The sequence below is a fragment of the Rattus norvegicus genome, chromosome 2 (assembly GCF_021556685.1).
Source record: "Rattus norvegicus strain SHRSP/BbbUtx chromosome 2, alternate assembly SHRSP_T2T, whole genome shotgun sequence".
Taxonomy (NCBI): Eukaryota; Metazoa; Chordata; class Mammalia; order Rodentia; family Muridae; genus Rattus; species Rattus norvegicus.
The window spans coordinates 116,656,459-116,684,069 of record NC_141535.1 but is presented as its reverse complement, the minus strand read 5'-3'; the positions used below and the strand labels follow the sequence as shown (position 1 = coordinate 116,684,069).

Here is a 27,611-nt window from a genome sequence, read left to right as displayed (position 1 = left end):
AGTTGCTGACTCCATGATCCTACCTGATGGAGTTGCTGTCCTGATGTCTTCCTTCAGTGATGAACAGTGATGTGGAGTATAAACCAAAATAACCCATCCACCCCAGCAGCAATAGTAACCCTAATTAAGAATCCGGATTGGGATGTGAGGGCGATCTGGCTGCGACATCTGTCACCCCATTGATCGCCAGGGTTGATTCGGCTGATCTGGCTGGCTAGGCGGGTGTCCCCTTCCTCCCTCACCGCTCCATGTGCGTCCCTCCCGAAGCTGCGCGCTCGGTCGAAGAGGACGACCTTCCCCGAATAGAGGAGGACCGGTCTTCGGTCAAGGGTATACGAGTAGCTGCGCTCCCCTGCTAGAACCTCCAAACAAGCTCTCAAGAATCCGGATTGACCTCTGGCTTTCACACACGCACATGCACACACACACCTACATACACACAATACACACACACACACACTACACACACACCACACACATGCACGCACGCGCGCACACACACACACAACACACATACAACACACACAACACACATACAACACACACATACAACATACACAACACACACAACACACATACAACATACACGCACAACACACACACAACACACATACAACACACACACAAAACACACACATTCACACACATACACAACACATACAACACACACAACACACATACAACACACACAACATACACAACACACACAACACACATACAACATACACACACAACACACACACAACACACATACAACACACACATACAACATACACCACACACACAACACACATACAACATACACACACAACACACACACATGCATGCACGCGCACACACACACACAACACACATACAACACACACATACAACATACACACACAACACACACACAACACACATACAACACACACACAAAACACACACACATTCACACACATACACAACACATACAACACACACACACAAGACAGGGGAGGGGAAAAGAAGGGAGGGAGGTAACTCAACTTCATTTTGAGGGTGGAAAACATGGCAGGCTAATACAGAAGCGAGACTTGTATTCTGGAAGTGTGCTTTAGACATGACTGGGGAGGAGTCAACGGCAGAAGAAAAGAGGTCTGGTGAGAGAGGATGGAGACGACCAAATTTAATAACAGTATAGGCAGACAGACTCCATCAGCTCCTAGGACAGCTGATAGGATCAATAATGGAATAGATGGGAAGGTCTGAGAAAATGGAAATGAAAGATTGATTCTCAGGGTATGTTGTCTGCTCTGTTCTGTTCTGTTTTTTGAACTCAGTTACAGCAATAGAGTGACCGTTTGCAGAAATGCAGGAGAGTGCTGGGAACTGGGGCTGGCTCTTAGGGGAGCTGGCTACATGCAAATGGCTTGTGTGGGATACCACAAAAATTCCTGCGTAATCCTTCATGGGCACATGTGTGGGCAGGCTGTCCTTCACGGACAGTTTGTTTCTGAGTATCCCTTCGTTGGTGTGCGTGTGTGCCATGGACGTTTTGACTCCATGTTGGTATAGACAACTTTCACCTCACACTCCTGCATAAAGTCGCTGTATAAATGATCTAGATGTTTATCCGTTGTGTAGTCTTAAGTGCTGTGCCACAGGGCTGTTTCGTTTACGTTTGGAAGGACTAGAAAGTTATGTGTCTGCGCTTTACTGTAGATTAAAGTACAATGAAAATGACCCTCCCCTCCCCCCTCAGCTCTTCACTTGAGACTCCGGAGGGAAGCAGCCACACAGGATGAGTGAGCTGGAGCAGCTGAGGCAGGAGGCTGAACAGCTCCGGAATCAGATCCAGGTAGGAAATGTCCCATCCACGCCGAAGCTTCGCTGCTTAGTTTAGTTTCAGCAGTGTGTGGACACCGTTCATTCGTTTATCCATCGATACATAGCAATTCACTCATGAGGCTAGAAGTGGTCAGCTTGAGCTAGCTGTGAGACAGGAGGATCTGAAGTCCAAGGTTAGCCTTTGGTAGATAGCACGCTGAAAAGCCAGCCCGAGCTAAGTAAGACACGGTCTGAAGGAAACAGTATGGAAATGGTTGAGTTATTTTTGTCATGCTACTGTAGCAAAACCATTCCAAACGGCCACCCTTGCTGGCCAGGGCACAAATGGGTGGTACGCCTACGGCCGTCGAGATGGCTCAGAGGGTAAAGTTGCTTGCTGCCAACCCCGATGACGTGGGTTCTATCCCTGGGACCCACACGGCAGAGGGAGAGAGCAGTGTCACCTGACCTCCACATACATGTGGTGGTGAGCATGCCTCCACACACGAAGTAAAACTGGAAAACTGACAGAAAGTAGAGTGCCTGATGTAGCTGAGAGACAGGTGTAGTGGTGACTCCTCACCCAGGAAGGACCTGTGAGAGAGAAGAGAAAGGCTACTGGGGGTTTAGTACCAAAACACCTGCCCAGATGAAAATGTTGTCCTATAATCCACTGCTATTATACGCCAAAGGAAAACCTTTAAAAATGCTCTTCATACACTGACGATTGTGGGTTTTTGCCAGGATCCATGAGGCAGGTGTTATAATGTGAGGAACTATCTCACCAGTATGGGGTTGTACAGCAGTAACAGTAAAAGACTGGTGTGGTAAGTTTCAGTCTTAGAAATGAACTGAAGGGCTGGAGAGATGGCTCAGTGATTAAGAGCACTGACTGCTCTTCCAGAGGTCCTGAGTTCAATTCCCAGCAACCACATGGTGGCTCACAACCATCTGTAATGGGGTCTGATGCCCTCTTCTGGTGTGTCTGAAGACAGCTACAGTGTATATAATAAATAAATAAATCTTTAAAAAAAAAAAGAAATGAACTGAAATTCACAGTCAAGGAGGAATGGAAAACCGTGCGGAGTGTTTAAAATGCTGCCCATGGTGGCTCAGGCCTATGCTTGCAATGTTCTGCTGAGGCTCCGGCAGGAGAATCTTGAGTTCGAGGCCAGCCTGATCTACACATTGACTTCTAGGCCAGCCTGGTCTACCTCAAAAACAAACAAAAAACGATACTTAGATTTTTGGGTCATTGTAGATAGGGAAGGGCCGCCGAGTGCTTGCAGGCAAGGGGCCATGGGAGGGGCCTATAAATGAGTCACAGGAATTTATGTGCCTCAAGAGGCAGCAGTGGGCAGACACTAGCTTTCAGGAACCAGGAGATATCAAGGGAATAAAACTAGAAATGAAAGCACAGTAATAAAAGCCCCTGGCAGCAGGTGGAGGAAGGACAGACACTGGGCTGTGAGTAGTGCCTACCTCTTTTCACAGAGAAAAGTAAACGTGAAAGACAATTTACAAATATCAGCAAAGAATAAAGCAGTGTGTTAGGATTCACTGCTGTGAAGAGACACCGTGACCAAGGCAACTCTTATAAAGGCCAACATTTAATTGGGGCTGGCTTACAGTTTCAGAGGTCCAGTCCATTGTCATGGCAGCAACCAGGCAGGCATGGTGCTGGAGTATGTAGACCTTGATCAGGAGGAAGCCAGGAGACAGACCACCGCACCAGCCACTGTGGGCCAAGCATTCAAACCCATGAGTCTGCAGGGGCCAAACCTATTTAAACCATCACTCAAGGAAAACCCTGATAACCTGGAATGTAGTTGGGGCCCTTGCCAGTACTGATAATTGGCTACGTCAAGACCAATAGTTCTCAACCTGTAGGTCGCAATCCCTTTTGGGGTTGAATGACCCTTTCCGAGGGATTGCCTAAGACCATCAGAAAACAGAGATATTTACAATTCATAACAGTAGCGAAGTTACAATTATGAAGTTGCAACGAAAGTAATTTATGGCTGGCGGCCACCTCAACATGAGGAACAGTATTAAAGGGTCACCTCAGTAGGAAGTTTGAAAACCACTGCTCAAGACATTGTGAAAGCAAAGAATACTCTGTGGAGAGATGCTGTGAGAAAGGAGACAAAAATAAAAAGGGGGGGGGGGATGAAGAGCGGCCAACAGTAAGTGTTCCCCCAGGGACTGAAATCGTGTTGCCTTTAACAGAGGAGGTTATATTCCTGTACCCAGGGGTGTAGTTTAGTAGCTGAGCCAGTATTTAATATGTGCAAAGCTCTTAGCCCCATCCCAGCACCAATGATGATGATGATGATGATGATGATGATGATGATGATGATATATGTCTGCACACTGGACTTGCACACCTAAAGTGTTTATTAATGGTTACAGTCACAGCATGCTTGCAGTTTTAGCTCTCTGAGGCTGGAGACGTGGCTCAGAACTTCTGAGCACTGGTTGCTCTTCCAGAAGACCCAGTCTCAGCTCCTGGCACCCACAGAGATGATAGCTCACAACCATCTTTAACTCCGTTTCCAGGGTCCCTCTGCCCTCTTTTCCCCGGAAGGCACCAGGCATGCACATGCTATTCAGTCACATTTAGACAGAACACTTATGTATCCAAGTGAAATTTGAAACAAATTTCAGATGTAAAATTCTTGGAAGTAAGCCTGGTAGATGTCCACGACCTCAGATTAGGAAGTAGTTGCCATGCCCCACACTGCATGGGATTGATGGAACTGGGTGACAGGCGTACTCATGGCAAGGCTGGGATATGGCGAGCCGTGTGCTCTTCTGCAGGTGTACCAGCCGCAGCCTGGGAACTGAGCCACTTATTCAGCACCAAGGAGGAGAAGGTGGGTGACTCAGCTCGGTAGGAGGTCTCTGTCAGGGAGCCATGCAGGCTCTAGACCTCCAGGAGGAGGAAGCTATGGTTGATAGTTTTCACACACACTGGTTTTAGATAAAGGTCAACCGTTTGTCAACACCCACACTCGGACCAGGAGAAAGGCTGTACCAGTCTTTGAACCTGAGCCAGAGAAGGCCTTGCCATTCTCATGGCTCTGCGACACGGTCATGTCAATAATAAACATCCGTTCAGGACTTTATCCACTCCCCACAGTTAAATATGACATCGGAAGTACAACAAATGGGAAAAAGGGCCCAGAAAGTTGTGTCTCATCAAATAAAAATACACAAAGCTCTTTCAGAAGACCCAAGTTCAGTTCCCACCACTCACATCAGGAGACGCACAGCTCACCTATACTCCAGCTTCCGAGATTTAACACCCTCTCCTGACCTCTGCAGGCAATTCACACACAAATACACACACACACACACACACACACACATGCACACACACATGCACACACACATACACACATGCACACACACATGCACACACACATACACACACATGCACACACACGACACACACACATACACACACATGCACACACACGACACACACACATACACACACATGCACACACACATGCATACACACACATACACACACACACACACACACACACACACACACACACACACACCCAGGAAGTGCACAGAAAGATTCTAGGTATAAATCCAAGCCGCAGTGCCGTATTCCACAGTTAGGATGGCTGTAACTGAGAGCCCAGAGCATCCTAAGAGTGGGCAGTGACACCGAGATGCTGAGGTGCTGCAGCCTGGACCATTCCTGGTTGGAATGTAAAACTACGCAGAGGGCAGCACTCTGAACAGCAACAGGGCGGGTTCCCAAATGATTAGAAACCATGGAAACCCAACATCCTGCCTGGTGATGACTGAAAAGTGGAAGCCATTCGTGTCCACAAATCTCAGCTAACAGATAAAAGGCTGAAAAGTCATCTGGGAGAGCTGCCAGCCCTGAAATGGGAGTATTGCTTCACACAGTAACGTGGCTACACTGAGCGCAGGCCAAGGGGAGGAAGCCGGAGGAGTCTTGATTGGCAAGTCCACACAGAAGAGACGGAGAGGAGGGGAGGAGAGAAGCGGAGGCAGGCAGAGAAAGGGAATCAGGTAATGGCGTTTCTTTGGGGACAGACAGACAGACATGAAACACATGTCCTAGACATATTCTGAATGTATATGAAAATCAATAAAGCGTGTACCTTAAAATGGCTCCCTTTAGGTTAGGTAAAGTTTAAAGATGATGTGGAATAGAGTTAATTTTCAATAAGCAGAAGCCTGTCCCGTCCTGAGAGTCCCCATCCTAACATGTCCCCACCCTTCTTTGCTCTAGGATGCTCGGAAGGCCTGCAACGATGCCACACTGGTTCAGGTAAAGTGTCCCCCAGTTCGTGTCAGCAGTTCACACCAGCGTGGTGACATCTCAGACCGTTGTTACTGAAGGTGCTGTGTGCAAGCACACCGCTGAAGTGACGTCTGTGGGGCAGTAAGCACTGTGCAGGACCATCTCGTAGACGCTTATCTTTAAGCACTTTCTCAATCCTTTAGGTATACGCTGGTTACACTTTAAAACAAAAAAAACGGGAAATTTTAGGGAGGTTTTGTTAGGTAAATACTGTTCACTTGATTGAGGACAGTATGTTTTGTTCTAGACATGTATAAAACCGGCTTTCTTTCTTTTTCATGGTTTAGGAAATCAGAATTTTATTTATGACCCCAAAAGATATGGCCCCATTGAACTCAGTGTCGAACTTTCTGATCCCTAGTCTGAATGCCCTGCACCACCCCACTGAGCAGTGTTGGAAGCCATGGTCCGGTGTCCCTTGATGAGATCCTGTGCCCTGGTTTTCATGACTCCTGTCCTGAGTCCGCTTTTCCATTCTGACTGGTAGCAAGAGCTCAGGCAGGCTCCAGAGAGATTCGATGCTCCTACGTTCTGACCAGGCCACCGAGTCACAGCCAGCCATCCCCGGCTGCCTCACAGCCACACTTCCGTACAAGCTGAAACTGACTTTCTTTTCCCCACTTTTAAACAGTTTTTAAATTTTTGTTAAATTTTGCATGCGTGGGTATTTTGCCTACAGGTACATACATCTGTGTACCATATACACGTCTGTTGCTCTCAGAGGCCAGAGTTAAAACTCACATCTCCTGGAACTGGATGGCTATGAGCTGCCATGTGGGTGCTGGGAATTGAACCTGGGTCCTCTGGGAGAGCAGCCAGTATTCTTAACCAGGGAGCCATCTCTCCAGTTCCATGGCTTTCTTATAGAAAATTACAAATGTTTTCTTCCGTAGCCACTATTTCTGGTTTCCTTTTGTGGCTGTCATTTTTTTTTTTCCTATCAAAACATCGTAAGTCCCCGCATTCGTGGGTTCACTGAGTGCTGGCAATGTGAGCAGGGTATCAAATCAGAGTAATGAGAGTTTCCAGTGCTTGTCAGTGCTTTGTGTTCAGAGATCTAGGCCACCTCTCTTCTAGTTCTGTATAAACTATTTGATTGGGGCTGGCAAGATGGCTTCAGGCCAGGCATTGCCACTCAAACCTGAAGACCTCAGTTCAATCCCCAGAATTCAAGTGAAATAGGAGAGACTTAGCTCCATATAGTTGTCTTCTGACCTCAACATGTCTGTCTCTCCATCTCTCTGTCTGCTCCCTCCCGCCCTCGCACAGGTAAAACATTTAAAGCACTTGTAGGCTTGCAGGCTGGCATACATTGCACACAGCTCTCGATGTAGAGACTTGCCCACTCGCCTTCCTTCCTACCCGTCCTGGCTTTTCCTGTAGCTGGAGTTTGTTAGTTTAGAAGTCTGTGTGGTGCCTTTAGCTCCTCATCTGAAAAAGTATCGTCACACACAGCAGCACAAGGGTGACCTGTGTTCATCACACTTTACCACAGCAGTTCTGTCACACCCTCTGTACTAAGTCACATCCGGGTGCCATGACTTCATTTCTGCTTCTTATCTACCAACACGTCTAAGGCAAAGAGTAATGTCGTTGTCACTTTCTAAAGATCACATCTAATATGGACTCCGTGGGCCGAATACAAATGCGAACAAGGCGCACGCTGCGCGGCCACCTCGCCAAGATCTACGCCATGCACTGGGGATACGATTCCAGGTCAGTGGCTGTCACTGCTGAACTCCCGAGGGAAGTTTCTTCATTAAGAACGATTACTTGCATTTCCTTTGTTCATGAAAGCCTTATTTTGTGCAGTTTTGTAGAAACTGCATCAACCGAGAACGGTTCGTTGCACCAAGAATATCCATTGACTCTTCAGAAGTTTAGAGCTGTTTGTTCAGGTGTCGGATCAACCCCAGAGGCTCCTACTAGCTAAGCAGATGTTAGTCAGTGTGTCCTTAGCCTTGAAGTTTACACAGACTTTTAGGGCATACAAGATGGCTTCTTGGATAAAGGTGTTTGCCTGGCAAGTTATCCTCTGATCTCCACATGTGTGCCCACAGACATACAATAAATAATTCTGCTGATAAATACTCTTTAGGTTTCTAATATGAAAAGTAAATTTGTTTCCCGGGAAGATCTTTGTGGAGCTAGTGACCCGTGGAAGCTATTTTGAGGATTTCTTTCTTTGTTCTAGAATCAATGCCTTCCCAGTGAGAAATTGCTCAGCACACTTACAGGTTAATGAAGGAGGAAACTCTTTAAGACGGCGTGTGTCTTTTTGTCGAATGCTCCGAGCAGGGCTGGCCTTGGATAGAAGCTTTCACTCACTCACACATACCTTAGCTTTTGCATTTCATACGTGCTGCACCCTTAAGTCTCTTCAGTCTGGCCCCAGGTTATACTTTGAACAGTTTAAACGGAGTGCAAGTCTGGCCGTTACACAGCAAAGCTTGCGCATGCTGCTAGAGTTCTTTCCGTATACCAGTGTATACTTTTTCAAACAGTTGTTACCGAGGTCATAGTGCCCACTTGGCAGAGTTACGCTTTTCTCCAGAGAACTGAGGGGCTTTGTGGCACACTAGGACTTTACTTTGGTTGTGACCCTGTGCTGTCCCGAAGGAATGTTCTTTGATATGGGGCTGGCCTAATGGCTGGTTGTAAATCAGGGTTGTCTCCTTTCTTAGGGAATGGAGCCTCAGGGCTGGCCAATCCTGGAGAATGACCTTACATCTCATGTCTAACAGGACTGGTCGGCGTACCAGCTACCTGGGTATTTTTAGAGCACTGTTCCTTTGGCTAATTCAGCCTTGTGTGATTTCACGTCTTCTGAGCAGATTAGTCAGTTTTTTTATAGCAGCAATTCTTTTAAATGTCTCCTACACCATCTTTACAAAGGAGTGTTACTACGTGCTTTTTAATATGTCAGAACTATTCTGTTTGGGGAGGGGTCGATCCTTTCGAGACAGATCATTGCTAAGTACCTCCAGCTAGCCTCGATATCAAAATCCTCCTGACTCAGACTCCTGAGTGTGAGAATTACAGGTATGTGGAAACCGATGGCATCCCTGCTCCACGGTATGGCTAACAGGAACAGCTGGATGAGGAAGAGAAAGAAGTAGACTGAACATGCCCGGCAGACTAGACCTGGCTATGAGAGCAGAAGCAGAGCAGAGAGATGAGAGATGGGGATGGGGTGGGGGGACCAAAGGACAGGGGAAGAGGAGAGAGACAAAAAGGAGACAGAAAGCAGGGAGTATAGGGTTATAAGGAGGATGAGCGGCTGGGGACAGGGTGTTTAGGGTAGGGAAGGAGGTTAGAGGGGCGAGCATGGGCTCTGAAGTGTGTAATGGGTACTTGTGATCCTGAGGGAGCCTGGAGGCCAGTACGTGCTTTGGTGCTGATAGGAGCACAAACGGGCATCTGTCCCTTCTGCCTTTTGGAGTTTGAGACAGTGGAGTTTCCTTTGGACCTGACAAGGCCTGTTCACCATTCCTGACCCAAAACACAGTCTTACTATTTATTAATAGCGAAATGCCAGTTAGTAAGCAAATACTTAAGTACATCGGTGTTCAAATTGTGGATGCTACTCTAATTTACCAACTAACTCTACAAAGGATTGAGTTATACAAAAGGAGTGTTTTAATTGATTTTTTTTTTTTGAGACAGGGTTTCTCTGAGTAGCCCAGGCTGTCCTGGGCCTCGCTTTTTAGACCAGGCTGCCCTGGACCTAATAGAGATCTGCCTGCCTCTGCCTTCCAAGTGCTGGGGTTAAAGATGCATACCATCAGGCATGGCAGCTCAGTACATCTCTTAGTTCTGCAGCCTAACACATGCACACTGTTATTTATGCTCGTGTGTGATCGTTAGTCGTTTTATTGCTGTCTCTAAGATTAATATAGGCTTGGTCTAAAAATGGGGAGGGTGTTGAATATATTAGCATGTGCATGCTCCTCTTAGAAGGGGATAGATAAAATTATTGACAACTAACATAAGGCTAAGGAAGGGTTTTTTTATTTAAGATAAAAATATTTTGCCGTGGGCCAGCGAGGTGCCTCTGGGAAAGGTTCTTGCCACCTGACAGCCTGGATTTGCTCCCTAGAACCCACGTGGCAGAAGGAGAGACCTGGCTCCTCCAAACTGACCTCTGATCCCCACACACATAAATATATATGATTTTTAAAAAATTTTTAAAAATGCCTTGTTGATACCGCATACTTTTAACCCCAAATGTAATTACTGAAGCAATGTTAATGATCCTTTCCTTAAAATTTTTCTCAAGAACAGAATGTCACCCAGGAATCTGCCTCCTGTTTCTATGCATGTTGCTGAGTTGGGGGTCTCTGTTTCCGCCAGCACACATGGGCGCAGGTGGTTTCCAAGTTCCCCCTGGTCCCCGCAGCCCACCATTGGACCTCCCCCTCTGTAAATGCCGTTAGACCAAAACCTTTGCCTGCAGGTTTTTGTCATTGTACCTCTTTTGTATCTTTTACATTTTATATGCAATGAAAGAGCAAATTGCAGAACAGAACAGAATGCAGGGAGCATGCAGTCCAGAACTGATAAAGCAGTGAGACCCAGCCTCTGTAACGTCAGCCCATCCGTGTTCTCAGCTGCGTGACTGCAAGGCCCATGGGTCCTGGGCTCCCCTCATTCTTCTCCTCCTCCTAGAATACATTTTATCTCTTCCTCTCAAAATTCCAGTTTCAGGAGCTGGAGAGGCCGCTCAGCGGTTAAGAATATGGAATGTTCTTCCAGAGGACACAAGTTTGATTCCCAGCCCTCACATCTGTAACTCTGGCTCCAGGGGATCTAACACCTGTGGCTTCTGGGACACTGGCATTCAAGCATGTGCACAAACACACACGTACATAATTCAGAGCACACACAGAAAATTAAATCCTGTCTTTGACATCTTCTACTTACTCGGTGTGTTATAAACACAGCAAGTGGCTTACCCCACAAGACGGCAGTTGCCTCCAACACCGTGTGGCCTGCACAGTACCCACAGCACTGCCTTGCACTCCCAGACTCCTGGGTGACAGACAGCCTGGGCTGGATGAATGTGGGTCTGAAGTCAGTCAGTACAAAGCCACTCCACTAATACCGACTAAAACCCCCATCAGCATCTAAAATGTCACCAGAGAGAAACAACTGTGAACAGAGACACTTTTAGTCCGTCCTAAATACTATGATTTCTGTTTCAAGTGTTTTGCATGAGCCATAGTGTTTTCAAAGGTTGGGAGAACAGTTTGAGTAAATCTTACTAGAAAAAGTGTTTTTCTTCTGAAGTGTCCTTTAAAGATAAAATGCATAACTAATGAACTCTTTTTTTTCCCCCCTCAATGTCAAATTGTTTTTGTGTTTCTCCTCTAGGCTACTAGTCAGTGCTTCCCAAGATGGAAAATTAATTATTTGGGATAGCTATACAACAAATAAGGTAGAATCTCTTTATCTTTCTCTTAAATGATTTTGTATTTGTTTAACAGTTCTTTCCTACTCAGGACCCCCTTTTCTGAGGTGAATTTATTCTAGATCCAGACCAGCTCTTACGATATATTTGCTTTTAATGTTGAGCTCCTTGGCTACACAAAACAATTTCAGTATGTGTTTGAGTCTCTCTTTCCCCTCCCTTCCCTTTTTCTCCCTCTACTACTCTGTCCCCCCTCCCCTCCCCACCTCTCCCCTCCCCTCCTCTCCCCCTCCCTCCCTCCCTTCCTCCTCCTTCCTCCCCCCCCCCCCCCCCCCGCCCTTTCCCCTCAGGTTCTAATTTATCCCAGACTAGCCTTGAACTCACAATGTAACTGGGGCTAGGCCTCAGCTCTTGATTCTCCTGCCTCTACCTCCACACAGCTGAGTTTACAGACACGCAGCACCACACAGTTTTGAAGACTGCCACTTTTATATAGACCAGGATTTTTAAAATTCTCAATCTCTGGATTGAAACAGCAGTGATGTTTCTGTTTCTTATTATGGTAGATGGGTACTGGAAAACTTTTCCTTGGCTTACTCCAGAGACTCTTTTGTTTTTTCTGGATGACTTAAAAAATAGTCACATTGAATTTCTTGAGATCTAGTAGTGAAAAATCTCAATTTTCTTACTGTACCCAGAGTCAAGAATCCTTGATTTCAAGTTTCTGCGTAACAGCGGAAATCCAGGGGACACACTTTCCGAGTCAAATGCAGGCATTAGCTGTGATTGACACAGCAGTCAGCAGTGTTTGGGGAAATGAACAAGAGCTTAGCCCTTCCTCTGAAGTGCTGAGGCCTACACTAAGGACCTCATCTGTACCTGAGCTACACGCTCAGCCTGATTGAGACTTAAAAGTAATGAAGTTTGGGGTTGGGGATTTAGCTCAGTGGTAGAGCGCTTGCCTAGGAAGCGCAAGGCCCTGGGTTCGGTCCCCAGCTCCGGAAAAAAAAAAAAAAAAAGAACCAAAAAAAAAGTAATGAAGTTTGTGAGCTTACAGTTTTTGTATCCTAATTGGTACTAAGCTAGTCTCATTCAAATCCATTTTCCTAAAACAAACAAACAAACAAACAAGCAAACAAAAAACCAAACACACGTTTACGATATCACTTTAGGTCAAGAGGAAGCGTGGTAGCATCACAGGATGTACGGATGCTCTGGATGGGGGCATGCTTGATAAATCAAACACCCGCTGTTCCACTCCACCTGCTTCTAGGACTGCCTACACCATTGCGTTCCCTCTTTAGATCCTGGCGTGCATGCCCATTACAGGGGCTCGCATGCAGGGTCCCTTCCCATTGCCTCTGATACTGGCCCATCCATTCCTTTTGATGGTTCAGTGTTCAGGTGCAGGAGACTACTCTTTTGAACATTAATGTGCAAAAATAGCTATTCGTATTTTGCATCTAATTCAGTAGGCAGAGGCGAGCAGATCTCTTTGAGTTCAGCATGGTCTGTGTAAATGAATTCCAAGCCAGTCTGGCTATAAAGATCAAGTCTCAAAAAAAAAAAAATCAGTATAACTTCACTTTTATTTAAAAAATTGAGAGTGGGATGACGCTTGATTTTCAAATGGTGAAAAGCTCTTGCTGTTCTTCCACGGGACCCGTTTGGTTCCTAGAACCCGCATCAAGGGGTCCCAACTCCCTCTAACTCCAGCCCCAAGAGAGGCAATAGCTGCGGCTCAGAGGGCACCTGCACTTAAGGGCACAGTACCACACGTGACTAAAGATAAAGTTGTTCCTAAGACGAACAGCTCAGTTCCATGTGGCCTGCTGACGTAGAAGGGGACGTCCTGTGTGCCCGCGGTGTTTCCGGGTCTCATGGCTTCCTCTCCCCGGTGTGTTTATTTCTAGATGTGTGTGATTTCTAGCAGAGCTTGCCTTATGAGAAGCAAGCTTAGGAATGCATTGTGTATGGACGGCCCCTGAAGCCTGTCCCCGTAACAGTCCCCATGCCTCTGTGCGCTCTTTGTGTGGTAGATGCACGCCATCCCGCTGAGGTCCTCCTGGGTCATGACCTGTGCCTATGCCCCGTCTGGGAACTACGTAGCCTGTGGAGGCTTGGACAACATCTGCTCCATATACAACCTGAAGACTCGTGAGGGGAACGTGAGAGTGAGCCGGGAGCTGCCAGGGCACACAGGTGAGAGGCTCCCACTGCTCTGTCCTCCTCAGCCTCCTGCTTCCTGACTGAGGATATAGGGCAGACTGTGTCCTGTGCGGGTGGCCTGGGAAAGAGGGAAGCAGGAATTGCAGTGATTTGAAAAAGCAGCGACTCTGTCAGAGTCACATCGTGAGGGTCACTCCTTGCTGTAGTTTGGGGATTCCACTTGGGGCCTCGAGCTCTCTGAGCTTGCTTTCTCCCATGGAGGTTTACTCCTCCTCCTGTGATTTCTTCCTTTCAAATATAGCTATGTTGTTTGGTCAACATGATAAGTTTGCTACCCAGAAAATCCAGTCTCAAAAAAGCAAATGTGCCCTCCTGTACGCTCTGCTGCCCTGGACGAGGTTCAGGATCATGGTCTGCTGGGGTTCATTCATGTCACCAGAGGCTCTGCCCCTGCAGCAGCACCTGCTCCCCAGGCCATGTCATTTAGGAAGTTTCTGTCACTCACATCCATCCTATGTTGTTAGGGTCTTCTCCAGTGTCACCATGGGTCACAGGTACGGGTTAAGGAGCACCCTTCCTCAAGTGTATCCAACCTGCAGCCTACAGGCCATCACAAGCACGCTGAAAAGAAAGCCTCATTTTGCCATAAATTCTAAAAATTTGATTGTATGGGTCTGAAGCTTGAATTTGGAAGAGGACAGGGTTGTGTCACTGTGTCACAGTTAAACACACTGGGCTGCTATTAGGCTGTCGTACTTAAAGGGTCACTTGGAGTGCCCAGTGTCTGATACAGTGACTACCTCAGAAGGGTGGAAGAAGATTTAGTGGCAGGCAGCAAGGCATCGGGCAAAGATGTACGTCCCACCGATGAGGCACTGTGGCCTGAGCTTATGGATTTGGGCCATTTCTGTGTCACCGAATCGGAGATGACCTGACATTTGCTGCTCTCTACTGCAGGCTACTTGTCCTGCTGCCGATTCTTAGATGATGGACAAATCATTACAAGTTCTGGAGACACGACTTGGTAAGTTTATTTAAAGGAAGCCTGAGTTCATGGGTACAGCCACGGGCAAGGGTGGACATTTGTGTCTGTGCTTGCGTTCCTTACAGTGCTTTGTGGGACATCGAGACCGGACAGCAGACGACCACCTTCACAGGACACTCGGGGGACGTGATGAGCCTCTCACTGAGTCCTGACTTGAAGACCTTTGTTTCTGGTGCTTGCGATGCATCTTCAAAACTGTGGGATATCCGAGACGGGATGTGTAGACAGTCTTTCACAGGACACATCTCAGACATCAATGCTGTCAGCGTAAGTGCATGTTTTGTTTGTTTGTTGGTTTGCTTGTTTGTGGGACAAGGCCTTATGTAGCCCAGGATGGCCTCTAACTTCCTATGTAGCTGAGGATAACCTTGAACTCCTGATTCTCCTGATCTGACTGCTTCCACCTCTCAAATTTACTCTAAAGCACTGAATATGACACCATTATGACAAATTGATTTTCTGGGTTCCGATAATCAGTGCATGCTCTTAGAACACCATGTGCTCCAAATAATAGGACTTGGTTTTTAAATCTGAGTGCTTAGGTTCAGACAAGATATAAACTTTATTCCCACGATGAGTAGGGACAGGTCAGTGAGCAGGCAACCTCAGAGGTGTTCACTGTGTTTAGATGAGAAGTTAACTTGCATTGCATGGAGGGCAGCCATACAGGGGTGCAGTAAGAAAGAGGGTGCTGCTTTCTGTGGAGTCTGGTACTTGGAGACAGCCAAACCAGGGAGGTGTCAGTTCTTCCATGCTTTGAAACTGATCGAGCTGCATAATGTCGGCGAGCCTCACAGGCCCAGCCTTCCTGACAGGGCTAGAGCCGTTTCACTGGAGGAATGCCCATGGAGACTAAATGAACTGTGTATTTGAAGCAAAGAACTGTTGGAGATTATTAGATTTACGTGTGTGTGTGTGTGTGTGTATGTGTGTGTGTGTGTGTATGTGTGTGTGTGTGTATGTGTGTGTGTGTGTATGTATGTGTGTGTGTGATGCGATGCAGTGTCTCATCTAAACAGGTGTGTGCTGTGCCCTTGAAGGCCACAGAGGGCATCAAATGCCCTGGAGCTAGAGTTGGAGTTGACTGTTAACTGCTCATGTGGGTGTTGAAACATACTGTTCTCATACTTAGTTTTGTTTGTTTGTGGGGACAAGACATTAAGCCCTATCTTTGTTGAGCTATTAGTTAGTACACAGTGAGGCCCCCCTTTTTGAAATGAAATAGTTTGAAAGAAAAATACTGTAGAAGGCGGCTAGGCTATGGTGCCCACGCCTTAGTTCCTATACTTTGGAGACAAAGGCAGGGGAATTGCTGCAGATCTGAGCAGCTGCCTGGGCTACATTGTGAAACTTGGCCTTCAAAAAACAAATAGTGGAGCCAGGCAGTGATGGTATACACCTTAAATCCCAGTACTCTGAAGGCTGAGGCAAGTGGATCTCTGAGTTCAAGGACAGCCTGGCCTACAAAACAAGTTTTAGGACAGCCAGGGCTACACAAAAGAACCCTGTCTCGGAAACAAACAAACAGAAAACCGAAAACCGAACAGAAACCCCAGAGAGGGTCTGGAGAGGTGTGATAAGGAGCAGGGAGTGGCCAGCACCACCTACAGAGGGAGGTACACAGTAAGAGTGGTAACCACACAGGCACACAGTAGGTAGAAGGAAGAATGTATGGTTGTAGTCCTGGGTCCTGGAGCCTTCAAGGGCTATTTCCTGTTTGGAGTGGAGAAGTCATGTTCATGGAGAGTGGCTTCAACCATTTCCTAGAACCTGCTCGTCTAGAGGAACTTCGGCCTTGCAGGACCCTGCCTGTGGGACTTTGGTGAAACAGTGGGACACCGTCTCCCTGTGCTTCCAACAGGATGGAACTAACACACTATGTAACGCCTTCTCCATCTTCCAGCTGAACAGTCAGATCTGAAACTGGAAGATGTATTAGGAAGCTGAAAAACATTGCTCCTACATGTTTGCGTTCAGTAATTGGAAATCCATGATTGGACCAGCTGTATCCATCAAACAACTTAGGTATTTTAGATCCTAAGGGTAGGTGATGACAATATTAAACTATTCATAATTAAAATGTTAGTCATAGTTTAAAACCTAGCAGTGTAGGTCAGTGGTACAGCATTTGCTTAGCATGCATACAGAGTAGGGCTAATCCCCTCCACAGAAAAGAACACAAAAGACTGTTGTTCAGAACAGACACCATGACCAAAGGAACTCTTACAAGGACAACATTTAGTTGGGGCTGGCTTACAGATTCAGAGGTTCAGTACATTGTCATCCAGGCAAGAACATGGCAGCATCCAGGCAGGCATGGTCCAGGAGGAGCTGAGAGTTCTACATCTTTATCTGAAGGCAGCTAGGAGAAGACTGGCTTCCAGGCAGCCAGGATGAGGGTCTTAAGCCCATTCCTATAGTGACACATCTACTCCAACAGGGCCATACCTACTAATAGTGCCACTCCCTGGGCCAAGCATATACAAACCATCACAGTTAATAAAGGAAATTAAACAAACTAAAATAATTGCAGGCTGCTCATTAAAAGCAATGAAGGAGCTGAGGGGATGGCAGAGATGGCATCCACCATGCAGGACTCAAAAGTAATAAAAGCTGGCATGGTGGCACTGGCTTCTGTAAATCCCAGCGCTGGGGGAGCAGAGACAGGAGGACTGGGGCTTGCTCTGCAGATCCAGGTTCAGGGAGAGACCCTGTCTAAAACCAACAACAAGCACAGACTAGAGAGTGAAGAGAACACCTGATGTTGGCCTCTGGCTTCACTGTGCACGCGTACACACACACACACACACACACACACACGCACACGCACACGCACACACACACACACGTAAAGTCGATAGGAAAGAAAGCCGGGTGTGGGGCCACAAGCCTGGAGTCTCAACGCTCGCTAGGGGGTAGAGGTAGGAGGATCCCAAGTCCTCAGCTCCTCGGTGAGTTGAAAGTCAGCATGGAATATAGGAGCTCCTGTCTCAAAATCAAACACATAAATTGAGGGGAAACTAGAATCAGAGCTAAGCAAACCTGACGGCATAAAACCTTAAGACTGCTGCGTGGTTTTCTGAAATAATCAGGATTAATGATATAGTCAAGTCTCATTTGTAGCAAATAAAACCAATTCACAGCCATTCTGTTACTAAGACCAGTGGCTCAATTGCAGAAAACATAACTGTTGTGAGAAAGCTTCTCCTCTCTGGAAAGGCACGTTGACCAGGGCTGTACCAAAGATAGATGTACTGGTCACACCTGGGTCTCTACCACTCATTTCATAGCCAGTATATGTGGAAGTTGCATATCCCCCCCCTTTTTTTGTCTGTGTCTATGTATGTGTCTATGTCTGTGCATGTGTCCCTGTGTCTGTGTGTGTGTATGTCTGTGCATGTGTTCCTGTGTCTGTGTGTGTGTATGTCTGTGCATGTGTTCCTGTGTCTGTGTGTGTGTATGTCTGTGCATGTGTTCCTGTGTCTGTGTGTATATGTCTGTGCATGTGTCCCTGTGTCTGTGTGTGTCTATGTCTGTGCATGTGTAAAGACCTGCTTGTGTAGGCCAGAGGCTGATATTGGGTGTCTTCCTTGCTCACCCTTCACCTTATGTAGTGAGGCAGGGTCTCTCAATTGAACCCAGAGCTCACCGAACCAGCTTTCTCCAGGGATCCCATCCCTGCCACCCAAATGGCTGAGGTGCAGGCAGGCCTCCACACCTGACCTGACTGGCATTTATGAGGGGGCTGAGCACCAGACTGTAGTCCTCATAAGCACACAGTGAGTGCTTTATCTGCTGAGTCATCTCCCCAGCCCAGTGTTCTATATTTTCTAAAAAACCTTTCCAATTTACTTTTCGTACTAGCATTCTGGAATATTTACACATGATCCTACCCATACATATTAATACTCGACTCATGAGCAGCATGGGGAGTTTGGGCTGCTCTGTTTCCAACTTATGTAGGAACCTCTTGGGCACCCCAGTGGCTCCTCGTCCTGGGAGGCCACTGCACTGTGCTAACCTTAGTTGGACGCGCAGCCCATAACCACTGTCATAGTGCAGTGCAGCCCACTGCCCCTGACTCCTCTGTGACTGGCACAGAGAACACTAGACTGACATGCTGTGATACGACAGGCGGAGGATCACGGAAGGGTGATTAACAGTGTGCTGAACAATGGGCCATGCACTCTGCTTATGCTCTTCAGTCCCAACCCTTAAACTAAGGCCCAGAATAGTGTGTGTGTGTGTGTGTGTGTGTGTGTGTGTGTGTGTGTGTAAATGTATGGGTATATATACACACTCACACACGTATATAGACACACACAAATATATATGCCTTAGGCAAGGTATGGTGGCTCACACCTGTAATCCCAGCACTTAGAAGGCTGAGGCAGGAGCATTGTGAGTTCTGGGCCAGTTTTAGCTACATGGTAAGAGACTGTCTCACCTAAAAAGAAACAAACTCAGCAGTCACTGACATAGAAAGAAGCAAGGTTCGGCTTTAAGCATGCTGTACCTCACCTCCCACCCGGCGTCCTCGGCCTTCATGGTAACTCTGAGTCTGTTCTGGTGTAACTAAGCCTTGCCACAACCCTAATGCCGGGAGTTCCGCCTCCATAGTTTTGTCCTCCTTTCTTTCTAGTTCTTCCCGAGTGGATATGCCTTTGCCACTGGTTCTGATGACGCCACCTGCCGACTCTTTGACCTCCGTGCAGACCAGGAGCTCCTGCTGTATTCCCATGACAATATCATCTGTGGCATCACTTCTGTGGCCTTCTCAAAGAGCGGGCGCCTCCTGCTAGCCGGCTATGACGACTTCAACTGCAGTGTGTGGGACGCTCTGAAAGGAGGTCGGGCAGGTGAGCGTGGGGCCAACGCAGGCTCTTTGTCTTGTGGAAGCTTGAAGAAGCTCCCTCCAGACACTGAGGCCTCCTGGGCACCTTGGAGCTTTCAGAATGGCAGCTGGGAGGTTCTCCTTCATATTCGTTACCTTTGATGGTAGTTGGGTCACATACCCCAGTGAAAAATGACATTAGGGCCGACAATGGTAAATTTAGAGGTCAAGATCTATAGATCTAAATCAATGCCATCACAAATCAGCCTTCTTTTTCTCACATCCTGCTTTTGTTTGCTTAGACAGGCTCTTATGCTGTAAGTGCCTGGAACTCACTATGAAACCCGGGCTGGCCTTGAGCTCCACCTCAGCCTGGCTTAGCCTCCCAAATGCTGGGATTGCTGGCGAAGGCCACTGTCATGGCAGGCTGAGCCGTCACTCGGGGATAAGCCATGGTTCTTGACCTGACAGGGATTGTGGTTTCTGTGGTTCGTCCTCTTGAGATTGACCTTGAGGACAAGACAGCTTGTCTTCCACGAGTAAACTGGAGCCCTCCCCTGCAGGCCCTAGTCAGAAGGCAGCCCAGCAACTGGGGCTGCAGTTAAGTGGGGCAATTTTTAATTCTAACTAAAATCATTTAAAAGTATACTCTAGGAACCAAATGGCTGTGTGTGGTTTGTGACAGTGACCCAGCAAATGTATTTTCTGCACCCCAGGGTAAACTGGTAGGGTACAGTGGTGTATACCTGCAATCCTCACATTTGGGAGGCAGAGACAGGAGGATGACAGGTTTGAGGCAAGCCTCCTCAAGACCCCATCTCAAAACAAAATTTTGAATGCCACGCCTATATTACTGCCCTTTCTTTTTCTTTCTTTTACACACATACCTCTGCCCTAAAATGTCACCCCTGTGCTCCCCAGGACTATAGGAGAGCTGGGCTCAACACTTAGCAATCAACACTGTTCTTCATTTTCTCCAGTCTCAACTGTTTTTCTCCCAGTCAGGAGATAAATTAGCAGCCCCGGGATTAAATCTCTAGTCTTATGCTGGCATAGGACGGTTGATCATGTGACTGGGATCATGGAAGAAGAGCAGACTGGCAGTTGTCACCTCTACTGGCTACTTGCTACACAGTCCTACCTTGACTTACTTGCCCCTGCTTAGTCCCAGAGATCCCTGTTTCCATCACTGAGGACTCCTGGATGTCAGTGTCACCATCTTGTAGCTTACAGCTCTGTTGCTGTCTCTGTTTTGCTCAACCCCCACCTTTAGACCCCCTCAGATTTAAGGGTTTTTTTTTTGTTTATTTGTTTGTTTTGTTTTTTATGTATATGGCTGCCCTATCTGCAGGTAATGCCTATGGGCCAGAAGAGGGCATCAGATCTCATTACAAATGGTCATGAGCTACCAGGTGGATGCTGGGAATCGAACTCAGGACCTCTGGAACAGTAGTCAGCGCTCTTAACCACTGAGCCATCCAGCCCTAGACCGCCTCAGAGTTGTTGGGTTCCATACACACACAGGTTTCCCAGCACACCCAGGAATCATTTTCTGCAGCCTGTCATCAAACTGTAGAGTTCAGAGTTTTACACTTTGCAAGTGGGTTTTTGAAAATAATCTGTTGCCCCACGCCAGTGAGGTTGTTAACTGAATCTCTTGAGTGTCCATAACGCGTTTCTAAGGTATACTTGAGTTTCAGGCTTGCTCTGCTGATAGCTGTCTTCAAAGCCGGTTCAGCAGCATGTCTCACTTTAAAGCCACAGCCAGATTCGGGAGCCACTCCCTCACTGTCACCTCTGGGTGACTGGAAAGGCAACCCACTGTGCTTTCCTTTTACTTCCTGTTCCAGCTAAACCAGGTAGACTAGAATTAGTATGGGGAGTTTTTACAGAGGATAAACTTGTGAGAGTGGGAATGTGTTTAAAGAGAGATGTTGAGTTGCTACATTGTCATTTTCATTTTAACATTTGCATTCTCCCCCCACCCCCCATTTTGAGAATTCTTCCTTTTGTTCTGTATAGCAGACAGGGTGGGTGAGTCTCAGGTCACTGCAAAACATGCACAACGTGATGAGCTCAGCGGCTTCACAGAATGATAGCCAATAACTGTGTTTGGTGAACAGAGAGAACTAAGTGATTTTGGTATTTTTTTTGGAAACAGGATTGAAGGCAACTGTCTTGTTCTTGTGGGTGAAAGCATCCTGCACTGAACTTCCATTCAAAACTCTGCTTTTATTGAAAGTAGCGCAGCTCAATAACAAAACTACACTGTGGGTATTCAATCACATGACCCCGAGCGTGTGCTTATCGGCTGGAAAACCCTGTTTCCAGTTGCATTGTGACTCAGCCCTTAGCACACACATTTAATCCCAAACAATGAAGGTAAAGTTAGTTTGTAGAAGGAAGCACCCATGTTCGAAAATGATGTCTAATTGAGTGGCAGACAAAGTGATGAATCAGAGAAAGATTTGACAGAATAGGATTCGCTAAAGAGAGACTGCTTGAGAGAGAGTATAGTGCAGGAGGAAGGAAGCAGATTTACAGAGACACATGTTGAAGAGAGAACAAGCTAGACACCAGTAAAGACAGAAGGAGCCAGAAGATTAGAACAAACTTCCAGAGTTAGAAAGAGGTCAAGCAGAGCAATCAGGAGAGAGAAACTGGGAAGCCAGAATGAATCCGTCAGCATGGAGAGGCATTTGAGACAGAGCAGCTGAGTTGAACCAGCCAGCCAGAGTTCAGAAAGAACAAGAAAGGGTGAGCTTATTTAGCAGCAAGTCTCAGAAGCCGAAAACAATTCTAGACCTAGTTAAGACCATATGGAGGCTAGAAGCTTCCAGGACTAGGCCTAGGTTAGCAGACTAAAGCAGTAAGCATCAGAGACAACAATTTTCTCAGACAAATAAAGATACTGGTACAAAACTGGAATATCATGAACTTACTGGAGCTGTGGAATTTACCTTTACATGATTTTCTAGATAGATAAGTTAAAAAACACCAGGTACACAAGTGTCACTCTTACACTTGTAGGTAGAAGCAGGAGACTTGGGATTTGAAGATGATTTGTGCCTGGGTACTGAGGTCAAGATCAACCTGGGCTATGTGAGACCCTGTCTTAATTTCTTTTTTAAGACTATGACTTTTCAAAATTTGAAAACACAAAAACTGATGTTCAAAAATATGTGTCAAAAATTCCAATAGCTTATGTGTGCTGTATCCATAGGCTTGACTTGCCCTAGCAACACTCTCCCCAGAATATCTGTCTTTGGCCCACTGTCTGCATCATAATGCACAACTTCCACAGTTCTAAAACCCCAGTTTTTACTCTGTATTGATCTTTCTTTGTAGGTGTCCTTGCTGGTCATGACAACCGTGTTAGCTGCTTAGGTGTGACTGATGACGGCATGGCTGTGGCCACTGGCTCCTGGGACAGTTTTCTCAGAATCTGGAATTGAGTGCTGTATTTTCTGTTCTCCAATGATATTTGGAGAAATCCGTGCTACAGCCATAGCTGTGAGGAAAAAACCCCTCTACCTTCTATTTGCAGATGAAGTTCTTCTATTGAGGTGACTATATATATATAAAAAGCCACTTTCAATAAACTGTAGTTTATTGAAACTCTTCTAACAAAAATGGTGGTCAAAGAAACAATCAAGACTAAGATCCCTTGCTGCGGTTAAGCCCGTGATATTCACTGAGCGGTTGTGTTGACTTTATCCCTATCCCGACAGACTCTTGCTTGTGCTAATTGTTTTTCTGTAGATTAGAGTGCACACTTTATAGCAGGACAACCATTTGTGTTTGCATTTTGTTAAGGCCTACCATTGAACTTTGTATATACAAGAAATGTCACATTTTTTAGAGTGTTGTTGTGGAAGCACCAGGGCCTGTGACAGACAGAAGTGATACTGTAGACATATGTGCTGTCTGAAGGAAGGCCCCTTGGATTCTGACATCACATTTTAACCTGAATGTCCCTGACTGCTTCACGATTAGGAGGGCTGATAGGTGAGGTGATTCTGAGGGACCCAGTGGCTGTTCACGCATTCTTTGGCACACTAGGAAGTTAAGTAGATGCTCATTTTCAGTCCTTTGAGGGGACAGGTGATATGAAGGCCAGGGGGTAAAAAAATTCACTTTGACATAGGGTACACACTGAAGAAATGTCATTACAGTTTATTACATTAGAAACCAGTAGACACTGGCATGCAATTTTTGGTATTTTAAGAGGTTCAGCCATTTGAACCATCGGACCTTGCTGTTAATTTTGCATTCTGAAGCGAAGTTTGTAGAAAGTACTAGTATTTGAGAAGTCTGACAAAAACCTGACTTGTCCCTGCATTTGAAGACTCTTGCCTGGTGTTCTCTGTAACAGGACGAAACAGTGTCTCACCTTTGACGTTTTTGAGAAATGTAAACTCATCCATTCAACTGGCACAAATATATGATTGATGTGTCACACACACATACATATATATATATATGTATATACACACACATATACACATGTACGATGACTTTATGAATTCTGTGTGATGTAAAAATCTATGTAATGTAAAAGCAGGTATAAACTGTTTGTAGCCGTGAACTTTACTTTCCATTTTTTTGTGGTGCTGCAGAAATCCAGGCCTTGCGCCCACTCGCCACGTGCTCTACTTAGCACATCCAAGCTCCGCACATCAAAGCTCTCTGCGGTGTGTTCCCGTTCTCCATAGCGCCGTGGACTTTGGGTGATTACTGCAAAGCCAGTCTAGAGTTGACCCACCCTGGAGCCTAAGGCATTATTCCAAAGGTGCAGAGCTGCACCAACTGCTTGGTAAAGTGTCTGTCACTGGGATGTTCTGCCTCCAAACTGGACAGACACCCGTCTTCTCTTGTAGATTTAAGTGAAGACAATAGCGGACTGTTAGGTCTTGCTGGTGCTGTCTCCTTGGGACATTCGGATGTATATAAACATTGTAAAACTGCTGTGTAGCAGTTTCTGTGTTAACGCTGATCACCTGTAACTGTAACCTTAGTACTTCCACACTGCATCTGTGAGTTTCTCTTTGTACTGTAAACAGGCCTGTGTATGTAAAGGCTGTGATCATATCAGTATCAGTTTTGTTTATCAAGGCCAGTGGATCTTAAGAGAATACAGTGGAAAGAGCCTTAGCCCACACAGCTCCAGGGTCTGACCTGACTGAGGCAGAAAGGGAATGAAAAAAAGACACACACGCACACGCACACGGAAGCTGGGGTTGTGTAGACTGGGTTGGAGAAGCCCAGAGGTGGTGCTACAGTATGCAGATAAACAAGGAGGAAGCATTCGTGATATACTGCTGGATCAAGGAGACAGGTTTAATCTCTGTGAGAACAATCCCTGTAGGGAAGCTTCAGGCTATAAATATCAGGGGGTGGGGGTCAGGGAGCTAAGGTGAACATGTCCTACACATACCACCAACACTCATACTCAACCTAGGAGGGCTTTGCCATTCTCTCCTGGGTCCAAAACAAGGGTCCTTGATATGGCATCCACTCCAGACTTCCTCTGCTCCCTACAGTATTGAGGTGAACTGAGATGTTGTATTGAAGAGAAACAGACCATCAATGGCAGGTGTAAATGTGTACCTTAACTGTTAATTTGTGGGACCCCTTTGCTCTTGTCTATTTATGAAATAGGGAGTGCTCTCAAATAGACCATAATCTAAAAAGAAAAAACAAAAATTAACTGCTAGCCTAGACTTCCTCGGACATCCGCCCAGAAAGTGTTCTATTGCTGTGCTACATCTGCAGCCTGCCCACCCAGGCCAGAGCTGAGGCACATCAGAGGATCACAGGCATCCCCAGAGGGTGTGTGTATGTCTGCTGGGTAGCTCAGAATTCATTTGAAAACCCCGTTCAAAAAAGCACTTCTATTGTGTATAAAGGGGGTTTAGTCTGGGGTAGAGTGTTTGCAACACAAGACCCTGGGTCTAGTCCCCAGTGGAGTGCGTGTGTGTGTATAGGTAGGTGTAGTCATACTCAAAGAATTCTATGGTCCTAAATATTTTTAAATGTTACTTAGGGCTGGAGAGATGGCTCAGCAGTTAAGAACACTTGTTACTCTTGCAGAGGACCTGGCTTTGATTCCCAGCACCCACGTGGCAGCTCAAACTGTAGCTTCAGTCCCAGGATATCTGACTTCTTACCCACATACATACATGCAGGCAAAACCTTCATACACTTAAAATATATGTTTAAGAAGGAATGTGCTTTACCAATAAAAGTTTGTATGGAACAGAACTTGGTATCCCTTCATGTGTAGCTGGAGAGGAACCATGATGAGCGGAGCGAACAGCTCACAGTGCCAACTGCTGACACAGCAGCGACCTAGCTCAGGCTGCTTTCTGACAGGAGTGCCTGTAGGGTTTCTCTGCAGTTTCTGTTGTGGCTAAATACACTGGTTTGCTGGAGAGTGCCTGAAATTAGCCTAGATGCATTAGCAGGCTGATGCATAACATCAGACAAAAGTCCTTCAGATCGGCAGGATTTTTACCATTTTGCTGTGGCTCCTGCCCTGGCCTCTAGCCGCTTTCCCAAGCATACTGTAGTACTGTAAAGGCATACAGTCTGTCCTAAGACAATACGACCACCATGTGGTTGAGCAAACACCCCAAAAGGCTGTTCAATGAAGTCCTGTCTGCCTGGAGATGGACACGCTTCATTTTTGGCAGCTGTGATATTAGGCTAAAATATTCCAGGTCCCTTTCTAGCTCATACTTAAGTCATGACACACATGCTCTGTAGTGAATCACAAGTTCATAAAAGGAAAGTGTTGGGGCCTGGCACTGCAAGAGCAAAAGTCTAGTAAGTAGCAGTCGTTTAACGGCATACTGTTTCTGGAAGGCTAAAGATTTGTAATCTATTGTCTTAGGGTTTCTATCCTGCACAGACATCATGACCAAGAAGTTAGTTGGGGAAGAAAGGGTTTATTCACCTTACACTTTCATGTTGCTGTTCATCAGCAAAGATAGGACAGGAGCTCACACAGGGCAGGAAGCAGGAGCTGAGCAATGCTTCACTTGGGAGGCTGAGACGGGGCACAGAGCCAGCCCTTCAGCGCTATCAGAGGGAAACCTCATCCCAGAGGCTGGAGGGATGGCTTACTAGTTACTCTTCTTAGTGTTATTGCAGAGGTCCTGAGTTTAGTTCCCAGGTCAGGTGACTGCCCTTAACTTCAAGAGATCCAAAGCCCTCCTCAGGCACCTGCACACACATAGTTTAAAATTAATCCTTTTCTTTTCAAAGGAAAAAAAAGACCTCTTTATTTTACTAAAAAACATTTTATTGCTGAAAAGTACTCTTCACCCTGTTGATGTTTTAGATTTTGTTAGTAAAGCTAAGACAACATTTCAGAAGTGAAAGCGTCCAGGGATATGAACATCTTGGATTTTAAGTGCAGTGTGCTTTGTGACTACCTAGCTTAGAAGACCTGAGTGAGCACTCCCCCAGGTAGGTCTGTGGTCACTTCATAGGGAACATACTTTTAGAAGCTGCAGGTCACAGCAGGCCTGCACAGGTACTTCTGTATTGTGTTCAGGTGCTGATTCACTGGCCACTGAGGAAAGCCTGACTTACACTGACTTCTTAGCCCGCTAGAAATATAAAAGCCACCCACAGAGTGTCCTTTATAGGGAGACTGTCTTAATTTGGACTGTGTGGAAAGTGAAGCACACAGTGGACTTCACTTCTGCTTTTCATTGGTCACAACAGGTACTCACAGGATGTCTAAGTCAGCATTGTTAGCCATAGACTGATGGGACATCTTATATTTAGGAAACGTTTTCCATGTTGATAAAGTTTCCTAAGTGAAGCCAACTGACTATGAATGTCAGCCATGTCTAAAGCTTACCTATAGAAGCAGGGGACTTGTGCCATGAGTCAACAGTCTTCGGAGATAGGACAGATACACTCCTTTATTTGTACAGTTGCTTGTGAAGTACTGTTGCAGCAAGCTCATACTGTAATCAATAAAGTACTTTTCACCATG

General features: G+C 46.3%; 1 protein-coding gene across 5 annotated transcripts in view; it reads left to right on the top strand.

Moving 5' to 3' along the window:
* The window catches only part of Gnb4 (G protein subunit beta 4), a 41,696-nt gene extending 14,085 nt beyond the window's left edge, over positions 1–27,611 (top strand). For 4 of the 5 annotated variants that reach the window (XM_087619048.1, XM_087619036.1, XM_087619034.1 and 1 more), the window contains exons 3-11: positions 1,724–1,819; positions 6,071–6,109; positions 7,752–7,858; positions 11,516–11,579; positions 13,592–13,754; positions 14,679–14,745; positions 14,832–15,033; positions 19,409–19,625; positions 22,949–27,611. In XM_087619048.1, the coding sequence (XP_087475174.1) occupies positions 1,763–1,819; positions 6,071–6,109; positions 7,752–7,858; positions 11,516–11,579; positions 13,592–13,754; positions 14,679–14,745; positions 14,832–15,033; positions 19,409–19,625; positions 22,949–23,055 (1,023 nt within the window). In that variant the 5' untranslated portion in view covers positions 1,724–1,762 and the 3' untranslated portion in view covers positions 23,056–27,611. 5 annotated transcript variants of the gene reach the window in all.